This window comes from Anopheles maculipalpis, chromosome X, assembly GCF_943734695.1.
Source record: "Anopheles maculipalpis chromosome X, idAnoMacuDA_375_x, whole genome shotgun sequence".
Taxonomy (NCBI): domain Eukaryota; kingdom Metazoa; phylum Arthropoda; class Insecta; order Diptera; family Culicidae; genus Anopheles; species Anopheles maculipalpis.
Window position 1 is genome coordinate 4,278,921 of NC_064870.1, and position 13,544 is coordinate 4,292,464.

The 13,544-nt window shown below is 48.9% G+C and overlaps 1 protein-coding gene across 1 annotated transcript; it reads left to right on the forward strand.

Annotated features, from left to right (window-relative positions):
* The first annotated feature begins 2,381 nt into the window (after window positions 1–2,381).
* LOC126567711 (uncharacterized) lies at window positions 2,382–7,500 on the forward strand. Its single transcript, XM_050223948.1, has 4 exons — window positions 2,382–4,979; window positions 6,861–7,094; window positions 7,171–7,236; window positions 7,327–7,500. The coding sequence occupies exons 1-4, from the start codon at window positions 2,382–2,384 to the stop codon at window positions 7,498–7,500; spliced, it is 3,072 nt and encodes a 1,023-aa protein (XP_050079905.1).
* The last annotated feature ends 6,044 nt before the right edge of the window (window positions 7,501–13,544 follow it).

Below are 13,544 nucleotides of genomic sequence, written 5' to 3' on the forward strand. Positions count from 1 at the left end.
TGATACTGGTGAGTGGCTGAATGCGTGTGTGTGTGTGTGTGTATGGATCTCTCCAGTAAGTTCCAGTAAAACTACTCCACTGTGTGACCCCGAGGGGGTCCCAATTTCCTCCAATTTCTGTCTGCCAGTGTTTGCGCTGTGACTCTTGCACTGGATCCTGCGGGGGTTTTCTATCAACCAAAGTACACGAGTGCAGTGTGTGTGTGTGTGTGTGTGTGTGCGGTGGAGTCTAGAAAGTGCATCCCAGATAATCGGGATAACGATGCAGCAGTGCAGGGAGGAAACAGGTAAAACCGGACCTGGAAGCAACAACAACAAAAAGCCTTCCATTCCTGCTTAGGATTTTGAAAAGAAGTTTGAAAGTATTTGCCCACCCCAAAAAAGGGGGTAGCAGCACACGGAGCTGCAACACAAACCGGAGCATGGTCCGGTTGTTGGATCGGAAAAGCTCTACCCACCCGATCCGGTTCGCGGCAGGTGGCCAACAAAAAAAATAAATAAACTGCAGCGCTGCAAAACTCAACCCAGAGGTCCCTGCACTCATACTGTGCCCTTGCCCAAGGGGATTCCAATAATCAATACCTATCCGGAGGGGGGCTTCAGTAGTATGCCGCTGTGTCCATTTGTGTGTGTGTGTGTTTCGCAACATCAAAAAAAAACCTTCACTCAACTTTGTAGCCAAGCGGATAATGTGGCATCAACCTCCGGTGCTCGAAAAATTGTAAAACTTTCTTCCCGTCGATCGATTTCTGACCGGAAAATCTACTATCTCGGTGCAAGCAAAACAACCCAACGAAAAAAAAGGAAACTTGGAACCCCACCCAAGAGGGCGGGGGAAGAATGGAGAGGACGGGATTTTAATTTCTATTTCGGTTTGCTAGCTATAGCTTGCCAAGCAGCCGGGGCAAACATTTACGTTTCACGCTTACTCCACCCGGCACGGATTACGCTTCTACTACCATCTGGAGGATGGATGATTTTTCCCTACCCATTTTGCAACGGCCCAAAAGGCTGGAAACCATTCGCCATTCTTGGCCATTTCCGCTCGGAGGGGGGTGGAGAGGATTAGGGTCTACTACATCATCTTTTTCTTCTTACAATCATTGGGGTATTTCTGTGTGCTTCTACCGCGTTGGAAACTTCTTGCGTTCCCGCTTACGCCACACTTGCTGGGCAGTAACATACTTTCTCTTCTGCGCTGCTTCACCATCTTGCACACACACACACACACACACACATGTGTGTGCGCACACGTAGGCGCACGGCTATGCTCGCCGAGTCCCTCCAGATCGGCGAGATTCTTGTGATCCGGATGCTCCACATACGTTTTTGCTGCGCCTGGGAAATATGAAATCACGTACGAGGGGGAACGGGAGTGAAAACTCCCGTTCCTTTGCGCCCCAGAGCGGGAGTCGTTGCTAGTTTTTTTTTTTTGCTGTTTGGTGTGTTTGGGAAATGCAAAAGAAAGAAAGGAAACCCCTTTCGGGAACCTAGGTTAGAGAAGAGAGAAAATGGAGGAGAAGGGTAACAGCTTGTACTACTACAGTGACGGACAATAAAACAATACCACTTTTACGTTCGCTTTTCAAGAAGCTGATTTCGATACTTCTACTAGGTATAACTTAAAGAATTCATCTAGATCATATTTAACCTTAAATATGTTTGAAAATCTAACTTTTATCTTTAGCAAACCTAATCGATCCTAGAGTTGAATTTCAAAAACGATGAAACCTATTATTTAAAGTTCCTGTGTGTTTTGGACGTATTTTAATCAGAATCGAAGAAAACAACTTATAATCGATTTCATGATTCATCCAATAACAGAAACGTGTTTTTAAAATGTTAAACTAAAATGTACAACAACAAAACAAGCTAAGAAGAAACGTTGAAAATTGGCTTCACAATCTCATTTTTGCATAGCAGCAGGTGGTCTCATGTTATTGTCCGTCACTGTATATGTGGAGCCATTTACAAGGCACCGTGGTGGTGGTTCGCTCGCACCTCGAGCTTTCCATTCGCTCCCGCGAAAATGATCATTCTCTTTTCTTTCTGCTTAAATTGTTTTTCACAGGTGGTTAAACTCGCTTCACTCCCGTCCCGTTCCATGCAAGTGGCTCTAAAAAAAAGCCACATTGCTCCACCCTGCACCCCCTTGGAGAGAGAGAGAGAGAGAGAGAGAGAGACAGCGAGCGAGAGAGTCAGAGGGTAAACAGAGAGAGAAAGCACTCCTTAAGAAAGGAGAGTGTGTGTGCCGTACGTCTTGTGCAAGTGCGTAACATAAAGCTACATAGAGAGAAAGAGAGGAAGAGAGAGAGGGAGAGACTGCAGCTAAAAAAGGGAAGCCCACAGGCGGAGAAGCAGAACGAACGAAGAAAGCCTAGATGGACTCATCGACGACTGCAGCTTCCACAGGCCAAGAGCAGCTAGAAAAAACGACGTTCCTCCCGAAAGCAACGGTATATGCCGTTGGCGATGCGTACGACGAGAATGGCGATGAGGAGGAGAAGCATGGCGGTGATGGCGCTAGCTGTGCCACTGCGGAGTATAGCGAGGAAGGTGCGGAGGAGGGCGGCGAGGTGAATCTCCCGCTCGGTCGGGTGTCTCCCCCCCTACCGTTGGTGGCGACTGACGGTGGCGAGTGGCATTCCCACTGCGAACTAGCCGAGCAGCCACCATCCACCGATGTACTACCAGCGACGGAGGTGCCGGAGGTTAGCGACGACAAGCAGGCAGCGGCTGAGCGGTTGATGTTTATAACGGCACTTGCCCCCAGCGGAGTGGAGGGTGTTCCCGCAGCAGCAACGGCAGCAGAGATCAACCAAGAGGCAGAGAACCACAACACTTTGGCCACGATCGTCAGCGATCACGGAGCAACTACGATCAACGGTGCGCAACAGCAGCAGCAGATCGTGTACATACACGGCACGTCAACGGCTGAGGTTGCAGAGTCAACGTCGTCGTCAGTGACAACGGCATCACCCTCCACACTGGTGCAGTGTGGCACCTACCCTGACAATAACGTCGTCCGCATACAGATCATCCCGGTTGATCAGTGCGAGCAGCAGACGGAACAATCGCCGTTAGGATCTGGTCCGCTGGAGGACTGCAACAACAATAGCGTACGTGGCGTCGGCACGTGTGTCAGTGTAGTTGGGTCCGAGCCGAGCACCAAGTGTCAGAACACGCAAGTGACCGTAGTATCGTTCGGGGCGAGTGATAGTGCCGAGTGTACTGGTCCGTTGTCAGCAACCGTTGTTGACGGCGCGGATCAACCGTTAGCATCTTCGTCCGCGCATGACACCGTGCTGGTGACGGTAACGATCGAGGACAGGACACTGGTCAGCGTACCCTCGGCGACGGTATCACCGGAACCTAGCGACACCAGTCCTGCCGCTAGTTCTGACGCGGCTATCCCTCCCGACTCCACAATGGTCCAGAAGAAATTGATCCTGACGAAAGGTGCGTCGTGTCCGTCGTCCGATGCAACCGATATCGATAGTTCTACGTACGCCTACTATATGGCGGCAATGGCTGCCCGTGATGGACCGCGTACCGCGTCGTCGTCCGCGTCCGGCAGCAGCAGCGGCCAGTGTTCGCCGAGCGACATGCTCGACAGTGGTACCTGTAGCGATATCGAGCTGACGCCGCCACCGCTGCCGAAAAAGATGTCGCAAATACTGAAATCGTCGTGCGCGATAAAGAAGAGCCTAGGGGTGGACGGTGGTATCCATCAGCCAGTATCGCCAACGCCACCACCATCCGTTACGACGGCAACAGTGACAGGCGCCGTGCTGCGACAGTTTTCGCCTGCTGATAACGCAACGGATAGCGTTATCAATACGCAGGGTCACCACCATCACATCGAGCTTCAACGGCTCGCGGTCCAGCAGCACGAGGAAGAACGGAAGAACAGACAGAACGAGCACGGAAAACATCAAACGCCCGTTGACTTGACGTCCGACAGTTTCGCCGCTCGGCAGCAGCAGCAACAGCAGCAGCAGCAACGGCAACCACCATCCCAGCTTGGTAGCATCATTGCGACCGATAGTGACGGTTCGGAATCGTGTTTGAGCTGTGATTCGCTGAACTTTGAGCACCTGCCGAGTTTGCAACCGTTGGCAGAGATTGGTGGGCCAACTGTATCGCACGGAACTGATTTACCGCCCGCTACTGTGGAACGGGACAGCCCGACCGAACTAGGGGACGGGGCGTTACAGCAGGCGTCGCATCAGTTGCGCCCCAAACTGCCGTCCTACCTTGCCAGCAAGCGCGACGGTGCCGGTGTCTGCATACTGCCCGACTCGCTACTTGCCGCCATCCGTGGAAGCCGCCCGAAGGTCTACTGTACCGACGAGGACGATAACGACTCGGTGGACGGTGACACGCACCGGAAACATTTCGCACCGGTTCCGGCCCATCATGAAGGGTCGTCCGGTACGCTCGATCTGAGCAGTCTCGCACCAGCGGCTGTCACCGGCAACGATACCATCGCGACGGCGACCACACGGTCGATACTGATGGACAAGATCAACAGTCTCGAATGCGGCAACCGGATGCGCCGGGCCACCGATCAAACGGACCATCACCACCATCACACGGATCCATCAAACAACTACCTCCAGCATATGCCTCACCTTACCACCATCAACGATCCGGCCGGCGTGACACGGGCCCAGAGCAGCTGCTCGGCCGGTTCGCTCACGACGGACAGTGTCCGCAGCAATCAGTTCGAGAGTGATCGATATTACAAGTTTCACATCAACGAGCGGGCCCGGACGGACGGTAGTGGCGAGCCGGGTAGCAGCTCACCGGAAACCACACCGTCCGTGGTGGACGACGACGAAAGCTTTGCTGGGCTGAAGGACCTAAGTAACGGCACGTCCACCATACGCAGCAACAAGGGCACGGTACGGGGCGTTAAGAATCGGGTGCGCAACGGTATCGCCACCTTTCTGCAGATGCAACAGACCGGTCTCAAGGTAAGTGGTGACCTAAGACGGGAAAGACGTGACTGGCAAGGGGCCGTGAGTGTTGTGCGCGTGAGTTTTGCGTGGGTTCTGCCAGTGCCGCAAAAACACCTGAAACAATACCGTTGCTGGGGTTCGCTTCCTGTTTTGTGGAGGTTTCCTGGAAGGGTGTGAAGGGTTAAGCCTAACCTCCCTAATTGTGTGTGAAGCGTACGTGCACTGTTGGACTGTATGTTGTGCTCTGGAAGTTTGTGTGAGAGTTATGAGGTCTCTAATCTTCGCACGATTAACGCTATGCGAATTCGTTAGTGCACGGTCTCACGCTGACAGCTGTAAATCGGCGCACCTCGGATGAAGATGAAGCTAAGGTGATTTAGAGCTCATCATCATGCCTAATTCAATTGCACAATTGCACCTCACTTCAGATAAGCATTCAGATGTGGGCCCTGTTTTTTTCTTCCCCCCCATCTAGCTCTGCGCTTTTTGACAGCATCGCGTCAAGTGTATAGCATCATTACGCAATTATGTACGCTAATGCCCAAATCTTCCTCTACTCTGCTCCGCGCTCGGAGTACTCGGAGATGCTTTACTGCTAGTGCACGGATTCGCACCCAGTTTTGCAACAATTGAAAGTCCTACACTCCTACACTACATCCACCATCTCTTGTCTTACCGCGACATTCACTCTCGCGCGGGTGCGAGAACCTCGTCGCGATAACTTCAATTGGGGTTGGGAAATCGATCATCACCCCCTGAAAGATCATCGGACGAGGGCGGATCGTCACACTTTTCACTTTTCATCGCAACGGTCAACAAACACCTTCACCAAAACTGGGGCTCCAAATTTTCCAGACAACCGCACCGCTGAGCAACCAAGTCACCCGCGTCCAATCCGGTTGGCCCTCCCTCCCGCACCGTACCGGCCAAAGCGAAAGGAGCGTGCTTACGTCGTGTATGTTAATCAAACACGCCACACCTCATGTTGCTTGTTTTGCTTCACCGTTTTGTTGCTATCGTTAGCGTTCGTATAGGGGCGGGCATCGGTGACGGCCTGCATATCAGCAAATTGTTTTCGCAGGATCACTGACAGACGAAGACGGACGGATCGAGTGAAGCGGTGGCTTTGCTAGACGAACCGTTTTATGTCATCCGAACGGTTGGACCTGAGTAATCGGGGCCAGTATCCTCATCAATGCAGGCAAGAGAAAGGCGTTATGATGATGGTGGTGTTGCAAGCGATGCTAATGCTAATGCGCTCCAAATATGTTTGTGGCTCTGGTTCAAGAAGGCCACATCCTGCTGCAGTGCCTGCTGTGACAGTTTGGTGCGGTTCGGGTGGACATTCAATTGGACCAGCTGGAGCTAGAGTATAGTAGGCCATACGAGAGCCTACATCTGAATTAACGGTGTTCTCTGCTGATGTCCGCCACATGCAGCAAACCGGTTTGACCCGTCTTGACAACAACTCTCCCCGTTAGCAGTACACTTCCGTGTACGGGGGTTGTGCTTCTTCAGGAAATCGAAGGAAGCAAAGAGTGGGGGGGCACAACAAAACCGGATCAGAATGCTTTCTTTCGCCTTGACCGAAGCCTTGATCCCAGCGCAAGCGGGAGCTGGGCGAGGTTCGATTGACTCTGACCTACATTCGCGTAGAATATGTAGCGCTAGTGAAACGCCACACCAGGCGTGCAGTACGCTCGACACGTAACGCGCGCAAAAATGCAAAAACCCTGCTTCGCATTTGTGTCACATGCCCGCTAAAGTGTGTCAAGCACCGCCTGCCCATATGTGTGTCAGATCGCTGTTCCGTTCCTTCGCTGTAGAAATTCGCATACATTTCCGGACTTCTTCTACCGCCTTCTTTTTCCTACTCTAATTTCACGCATTTTGCAGAACTACAAAGACAAGGAGGCCGGCAAGGTGGTCGTCTACAGCACGAGCATGGGCATCGTGCGGGAAACGTACACCAAGTGCATGAACGTGAAGCAGATACTGCGCACGCTGCTGGTCAAGTTCGAGGAGAAGGACATCTTCATGAGCAACGAGTATCAGCAGGAGATTAAGGAGCGCATGCAGGCCGACACAATTAACATTCCGCAGGTGTTTGTCGACGGGCAGCACATCGGGGTAAGCGTGGCATCCGAATGCTAGTCAGCTCATCTCATTACCCTAGTTACCAAATCTCCCAATATTCCTATTGCAGGATGCGGAATGTATCGAAAGGTTGAACGAAAGCGGCGAGCTTAGGAAAATGCTGAAACCCTACAAGGTGAGCAATGGCGCCGTTTAGCGGGCGATATATTCGGAGGGGACAAAAGGTGGGCAAGCTAACGATTTTTTACCTTCCTTCTTCCTGCAGTGTCTCGAGTCACCCTACATGTGCAAGGTGTGCGGTGGATACCGACTGCTCCCATGCCCGTCCTGCGGTGGGTCGAAGAAATCGATCCACCGGAATCACTTCACCGCCGAATTTGTCGCACTCAAGTGCATGAACTGTGACGAGGTGGGACTGGTGAAGTGTCACAACTGTTGAGCGTGGGTGAGCGTGGGAAGGATGAGGAGGCCGGCCGGTTTGCGCATACCCACACCGTTCTAACCCACACACACACCCCTGTTCCTAGAACTATCGGTTCCATTCTTCGCTGTTGATAGGATAGTCTGTTTGCCGAATGCCGATGTCCCCCCAATTTTGGTTTGCGCTTTTTTTGGTTGTTGTTGTTTTATCAGTTCCTTCGCACACATTCCATAGAGATTTTTGAGAGATATCGAAAGCACCTAAGCTAGGCAAGTCAGTGATATAAAGTACGTTTTGTTTTGTTACATTTTTTTTTTATATATTGACCTCCAAGAACACCTAGATAAAGGCAGCGTGCGCGTCGCAAGTATGTCAGGGCTGCCCAAATAGCAACACTATCGTTTCATGACTTCATATCGTTAAGTTTTCGAAGGTAGTTTCGCCTGCTTGGCCAGGATGGTCTCGATAGACAGCAATACTAGTATAGTATCTAGCGGAGTCTTTGCGCAATTCTTACTCCCTAACCACATAGCAAGCATTATTTAAATTCGTTTTTAAGGACGTGGTATTCCTCTGCACTCTGTTTCGCAAATAACTACATATCGAACAGGCAAGCTCTTATGTACATAGTCATGATTCATACTACTAGTAACTGTGTTTTGCTCAAATTGTGTAATCCAGGCGGTATCGACCTAATATCGACAATATAATCTTAATACTCTACTTATGTGCGTATATCGTCGGCCGGCCCATTCGCGCGTCCAATTCGCGGGAAGCTGTCGGCCCCGGGGAACCGGAATGGGCATGGGCAAAATCAAACTTAATAGGGTCCAAATCTGTATGGGTAGCTTACCGTGACAGTCACGCGAAATGGTATAACGTTTCCAAAATAAACTTTCAAAAAGAAACCCACACCTACACACACTCACATCCGAATTACTTAATTGCTAAAGTCAAAAGAAATCATTTTCCGGGTGCTTTAGTAACAAAAAAAAAAAAAACATGAGCTATAACGATGACAGAAGCGTGTCTTCATATGATTAATTTCGCTAATTTAATTCCATAGTGTTGTGTCCTGCCAGTCTAACACTGACACAATAGGCTAGTGATTGGTTGCCTTCATTAAAACATTTTCTTATCACATAGTGCGGTGGACGATAAGATAGACCACCGTTTGCTCAATCCGCTACCGATAACGTTGACTCAATTTGTGGATGACAAAATAGCTACTTCGGAAGTTGACGATAACAGCGAAACGCGGAATCAAAGTCCGCACCATGGGTTTGTTGGTGATGACTTATTTACTTCTTTATCGGGCGTTTTTCTTTTTTAGCAGATCGTCGCTTATAATGAGGCGAGATGCACGGCATTAAAACACATGATTCAGCCTTCACGTAACCTTGATGTGCTGAACTGTCCGTTTTTAATGACGTGACTGCCTGGCTTAACGATCTTTTCGATGCGCCATAGTTGGATAGTTAGTCCACACTACGGTAGTGCGGTCCAGCTGGTCGTGCCAGTAGTCACCTCGGCCATCGAGCCGCACAATAACCACCTTCGCGAGATGTCCTGATGTCCTGAGGACTCCTCCAAGGTAGTCAACAACGGGATTACTCGATGAAGACTGTTTCTGGATGTAAATAGTTCTATATACCTAACAGCTGCTATCGCCCGAGATCTCTCAACGCAATCCAAGGAGTTTTCCTTATGTTGAGGACTCCCCCAAGGTATTCAACTACGGGATTACTAGATGAAGACTGTTTCTGGAAGTAAATAGTTATTAATATCTGACAGATGCGATCGTCCGAGATCTCTCAACGCAATCCAAGGAGTTTTCCTTATGTTGAGGACTCCCCCAAGGTATTCAACTACGGGATTACTAGATGAAAACTGTTTCTGGAAGTAAATAGTTATTAATATCTGACAGATGCAATCGTCCGAGATCTCTCATCACGTAGTCTTTAAATTCATTCAAAAATCATTCATTGTTTAACTACTTCGTAAAGTACGTAACATCTGCCTTACGTCACTCATTATGAATGAGTTAAAATTCATACGTGCCAAAAGTCACATAAAAATATGACAATATTTAACACACACGAAAGCCCCCAATCACCCATGAACCTGTTTTATCTCGTGAAAAACAAAAACCATCATACAATCTTTGACATTTTCCTATAGTTTGCTGCGTGGTACGAAGGTTGTTCCATGTAAATGTTTAATCATGAGCGTTGCAAATTGATCAACAAAAAAAAAATCCCCACCGAGCGATTCAATATTGCATGGTTTGCATATCCACTGCCCACGGCGGTCTGCCGTCCCGGGAACCCTCGTGACGTGTGATGTTGAGAGTGTACGTACACATGTTCAAACGAGTATGGAGGGTAGTGAAAGGGAACGTGTTCAAGGTTGCCACGATGCACACGTTTCAGTCTCTCGGAGCAAAGCATCGGCTAGCGTTGGCATACGATTGCTTAAAAATAAATTAATAAAGGCTTAAGTAGATAAACATATAAAGCACACTGCAAAGAAAAACAATTATACAATAATCGAATAGTTGATTGAACAATTTACCAAATGCATTTAGAAAAACACTTTACTTAGCATAAGAAAAGCTCTCTCTCTCTCTCTGTTAATAAAGCCATAAAACTCTCTTTTTCTACCTTTCGCTCTCTCTCGCGGTGAAGTATGTTGCACTATGGTGCCAGCTTCATAAGCCGACGGACAATTTTGATTGGTGCTAACACACAATTGGCAAATGAGAAATTTTATCAAGCTCATCTAAAAATAATTTTAGCTTTTAGCATAAAAATTTAATCCAGGCTTGAAAAAAAAATCATTTCACTGCCAAGCAAGCAAATCTCGCTCCACTAAGCCACTACTCACACGAAGGTTTTCAACTGATATTATAAAGAAAGATGTCAAATCGCTTCTTTGGGGCAGTGGCTCCAAAAGACTAGACTTACCACTCATTGGATAGTCATGGGATTTGAACCTCTGGTTCTGCCTTCTGGCCTGTCCTGCCAGATGGGCGTCGATGTCTCCTCACTACTATATTTTATATATATGAAGGGTGCTTGTCATTTTTGAGCCTTGAGGGCAAATCATTTTGAAAAAAACCTTTTAAAATTAAATTAAAAATAAAATAAAAATAAATTAAAAATAACTTTCGAAAAAAAAGCCACATTCTTCATTGGCTCTAAATCACTCAATAGCTATGACTCTCCTGACGCCCACCGCTGGGTACGCTGCGACGAGCATAGTTTGACGCACCTGGCGCCCACTCGATCGTGTGGCGGAGTGCGTACGAGAGAGCTTTCTGGCGCGGTATGTTTTTCTTGCAAGACGCATTTCGGCCCGCGACGGTCAACGACAGGCCAGCCATTTTGTCCGCTGCGACCGCTGCGTCTCGTGGGGTGTCTGCACTGTCGGAGTAGTTTTTAGTACGTGGTCCAGTCCTAGCTAGTCTACGGGGCAACGGTGTGCCAGGCGCTGCTGGATCGTCGCTGGGAAGCGGTCACACTTACCAATCAACCCGCGTGCCAAACCGTCTTTTACACCAACCGCGTTGTGGCACAACAAGGCGCGAGTGGCTCGTGTGGCTAGTTGACAAAACTTTAGGGCAAGCTGTAAAGGACATCCCAAATTTGTGCCGTCGTCATCGTCTTAAGCGCCGTCGTTGCTCAACATAGTTCGGAGTGTGTCGCCGCCAATTTAGTGTGTTTGTGTGTGTGTTTCGTATAAGGTGTGTGCGCGCGCGCGCGCCTATCTTACAAACAAACGGACGTTCCGTATGTGTGTACGTGTGTATATATTTCAGTGTGTGTGTGTGTATATATATTTTAAAGTGGTAGCGAAGGGCTGCGCCTTCGCTTTTGCAGAAGGTGCGCTAAGATTTTACACCGTAAGTCAGTCAACCACTTTGCGATACATCGATTGGGTTTGGGAAACAGACTGGTTCCGCCACATGAACGCCATCCGAACGCGTCAGCGGGGGTGGGTTCGGGCGGACGTTGCATTCCTATGCAGCGATGGACCAAATCCGACGCGAAATGCAACAGCAGCTAGTGACTAGAAACGAGCTAAGGGGGGCCCGCGATAGGGAAATAGAGCGAAAGCGCTGGTGTGCGAGAGCGTAGCTTTTGAGGAGAGAAATGCAGCATAAAATAAAAGGCAGCGAGACTGTTGGGAAAGGAATGGGTGCGATCGGTATTGCCAGTGGGTGATTTAAACGCGTGCATTAAGTCCCTACAATCAGCAACCCGAACTTCCTCCAATTCTCTCACCACTCTCCGGCACAAGCTAATGTAACACAAGGTGCAGGGATCATCGGCCTGCGTATCGATGTTGTGTGTGTGTGAGTGTGTGGTTGTATCGATGAAGGCGGGTGGGTGTTAGGGAGCCAACGCAAACGCAACGGAGAAAGCTTCAGATGCATTTCGAAAGCATAATAGTAGCAGAAACATTAGCTAAAAATAGCAAACAACAATAAAAAAAAAAGAGAATTGGTCAGCAGAAGCTGATGAGGAAACGAGCTGTCGAAAGGCTCCAACCACTGGGCTGAGCTTTGTTGGAGCTCATTTTGTTGGCTTATTTTTTGTTACTTCTCCACCCCCAGAGAGTCCAACACAGGCACACACACAAAAATGGCTACCTTTCTCACGAGTAATGGCAGGTAAAGTGAATGATCGTACGAGCCCGCGTTTCACCTCGCAAAACGTTCACCTGTACCTCGGCTACGAGCGACTGGACCACTATCACTTTCACGCCGCAGCAAGAAACAAAAAAACAAGCCTACGGGGACACCCGAAACAAGTCTGCTGTCGATGCCATTTTGGTAGTGAACCTTTTTTTTTTCGGTTGTTGCTACAACCGCCAATGAGAATTCTGGTATTTCACAGCAGCTGTTAAATGCATTACTGTGAATGTCGCGCCAGAAACTGTTCAATTCTCAACTGCGTCGAAAAATCCTCCAGCGCGTCTCAGCTTTTAGTAGGAAACACGAAGAAAGGGCAAGAAAATTGGTAACCTGATGTTCAAATCCAGCCTAGAGTAGGTTTTAACAACCACCACCACACCAAAGAACAAGAAGCGCGACTGCTTCACTGTACCCTATCAAACTCTACAGCTTCCACCCAAATTACCATCACCTCCACGTGTCATCTATCAAAAAAAAGAAAAAAAAGAGAGACTGAGAGAAAGAGCGAACAGGTCCAAAGCAACAACACCAAAAAAAAAAAAACGGAAAGTGTCGAATCACTATTACTTCATCTCAAGGCCAGTGCTGGTAGCCACTGTTGAACGGCACCGCTGACGTTGTGTGAGGCAAGAAAGCGTGTGGCGTCACACGATACCATCCATCATCCATTCACTCAGCCATCTCAGCCTCAGCGACTCTGCTGCACCCGCATCCCCGTCGCCCATCTTAGCCGCGGTTGAGTGGGTCGGCGCAAGTGAGTGACGGTTCGGGACAGTGAGTGCTGCTGCTGGCCAAGCAGTGTAACGTCACTTAGTAGCTTACGTTTAGCAAGCCCCAATCATTACGCTAGTGTTTGTAGTGTAGTGTTGAAGTCAAAACGGTTCTGCATTGCACGATTTATATGTGTGATTATACGTCATCTTATCCGGGACCGACTCGATAGTGTAGTGGGTAGGAGCGCTAGTTAAGAACGCAAAGGTATCGGTATCACATCCCATCCGGATCCGCGTCTTTTTCCCGGGTGCGCCGTGGACTCTCTTCTGTTGATTCTGTTCTCAGTCTCTCAGGGGTGTGTAATTTAAGTCTCAAGGAAGCCAAAAATTGTGCCTTTGTCTTGGGGGGATATAGATACCTCAGAGTTGTATCATATTCCGATCGCAGCAAGTGTGTTGTTGTTTTGTTGATGATGAGTTTGTTTGTCGTTGGGATGAACTTTGGACTTGTCCAAGGCTTATACATCCCAATGAATTTGGTTGTTCGTCGTAAGTGCGTCTGTTTAGGATGAAACAATTTCGCAGTCTCTCTCGTACCCTTCTTCGAAAACGTTCGGCCAAAAGACCGGAACGGATTAAAGCTAGCTAGA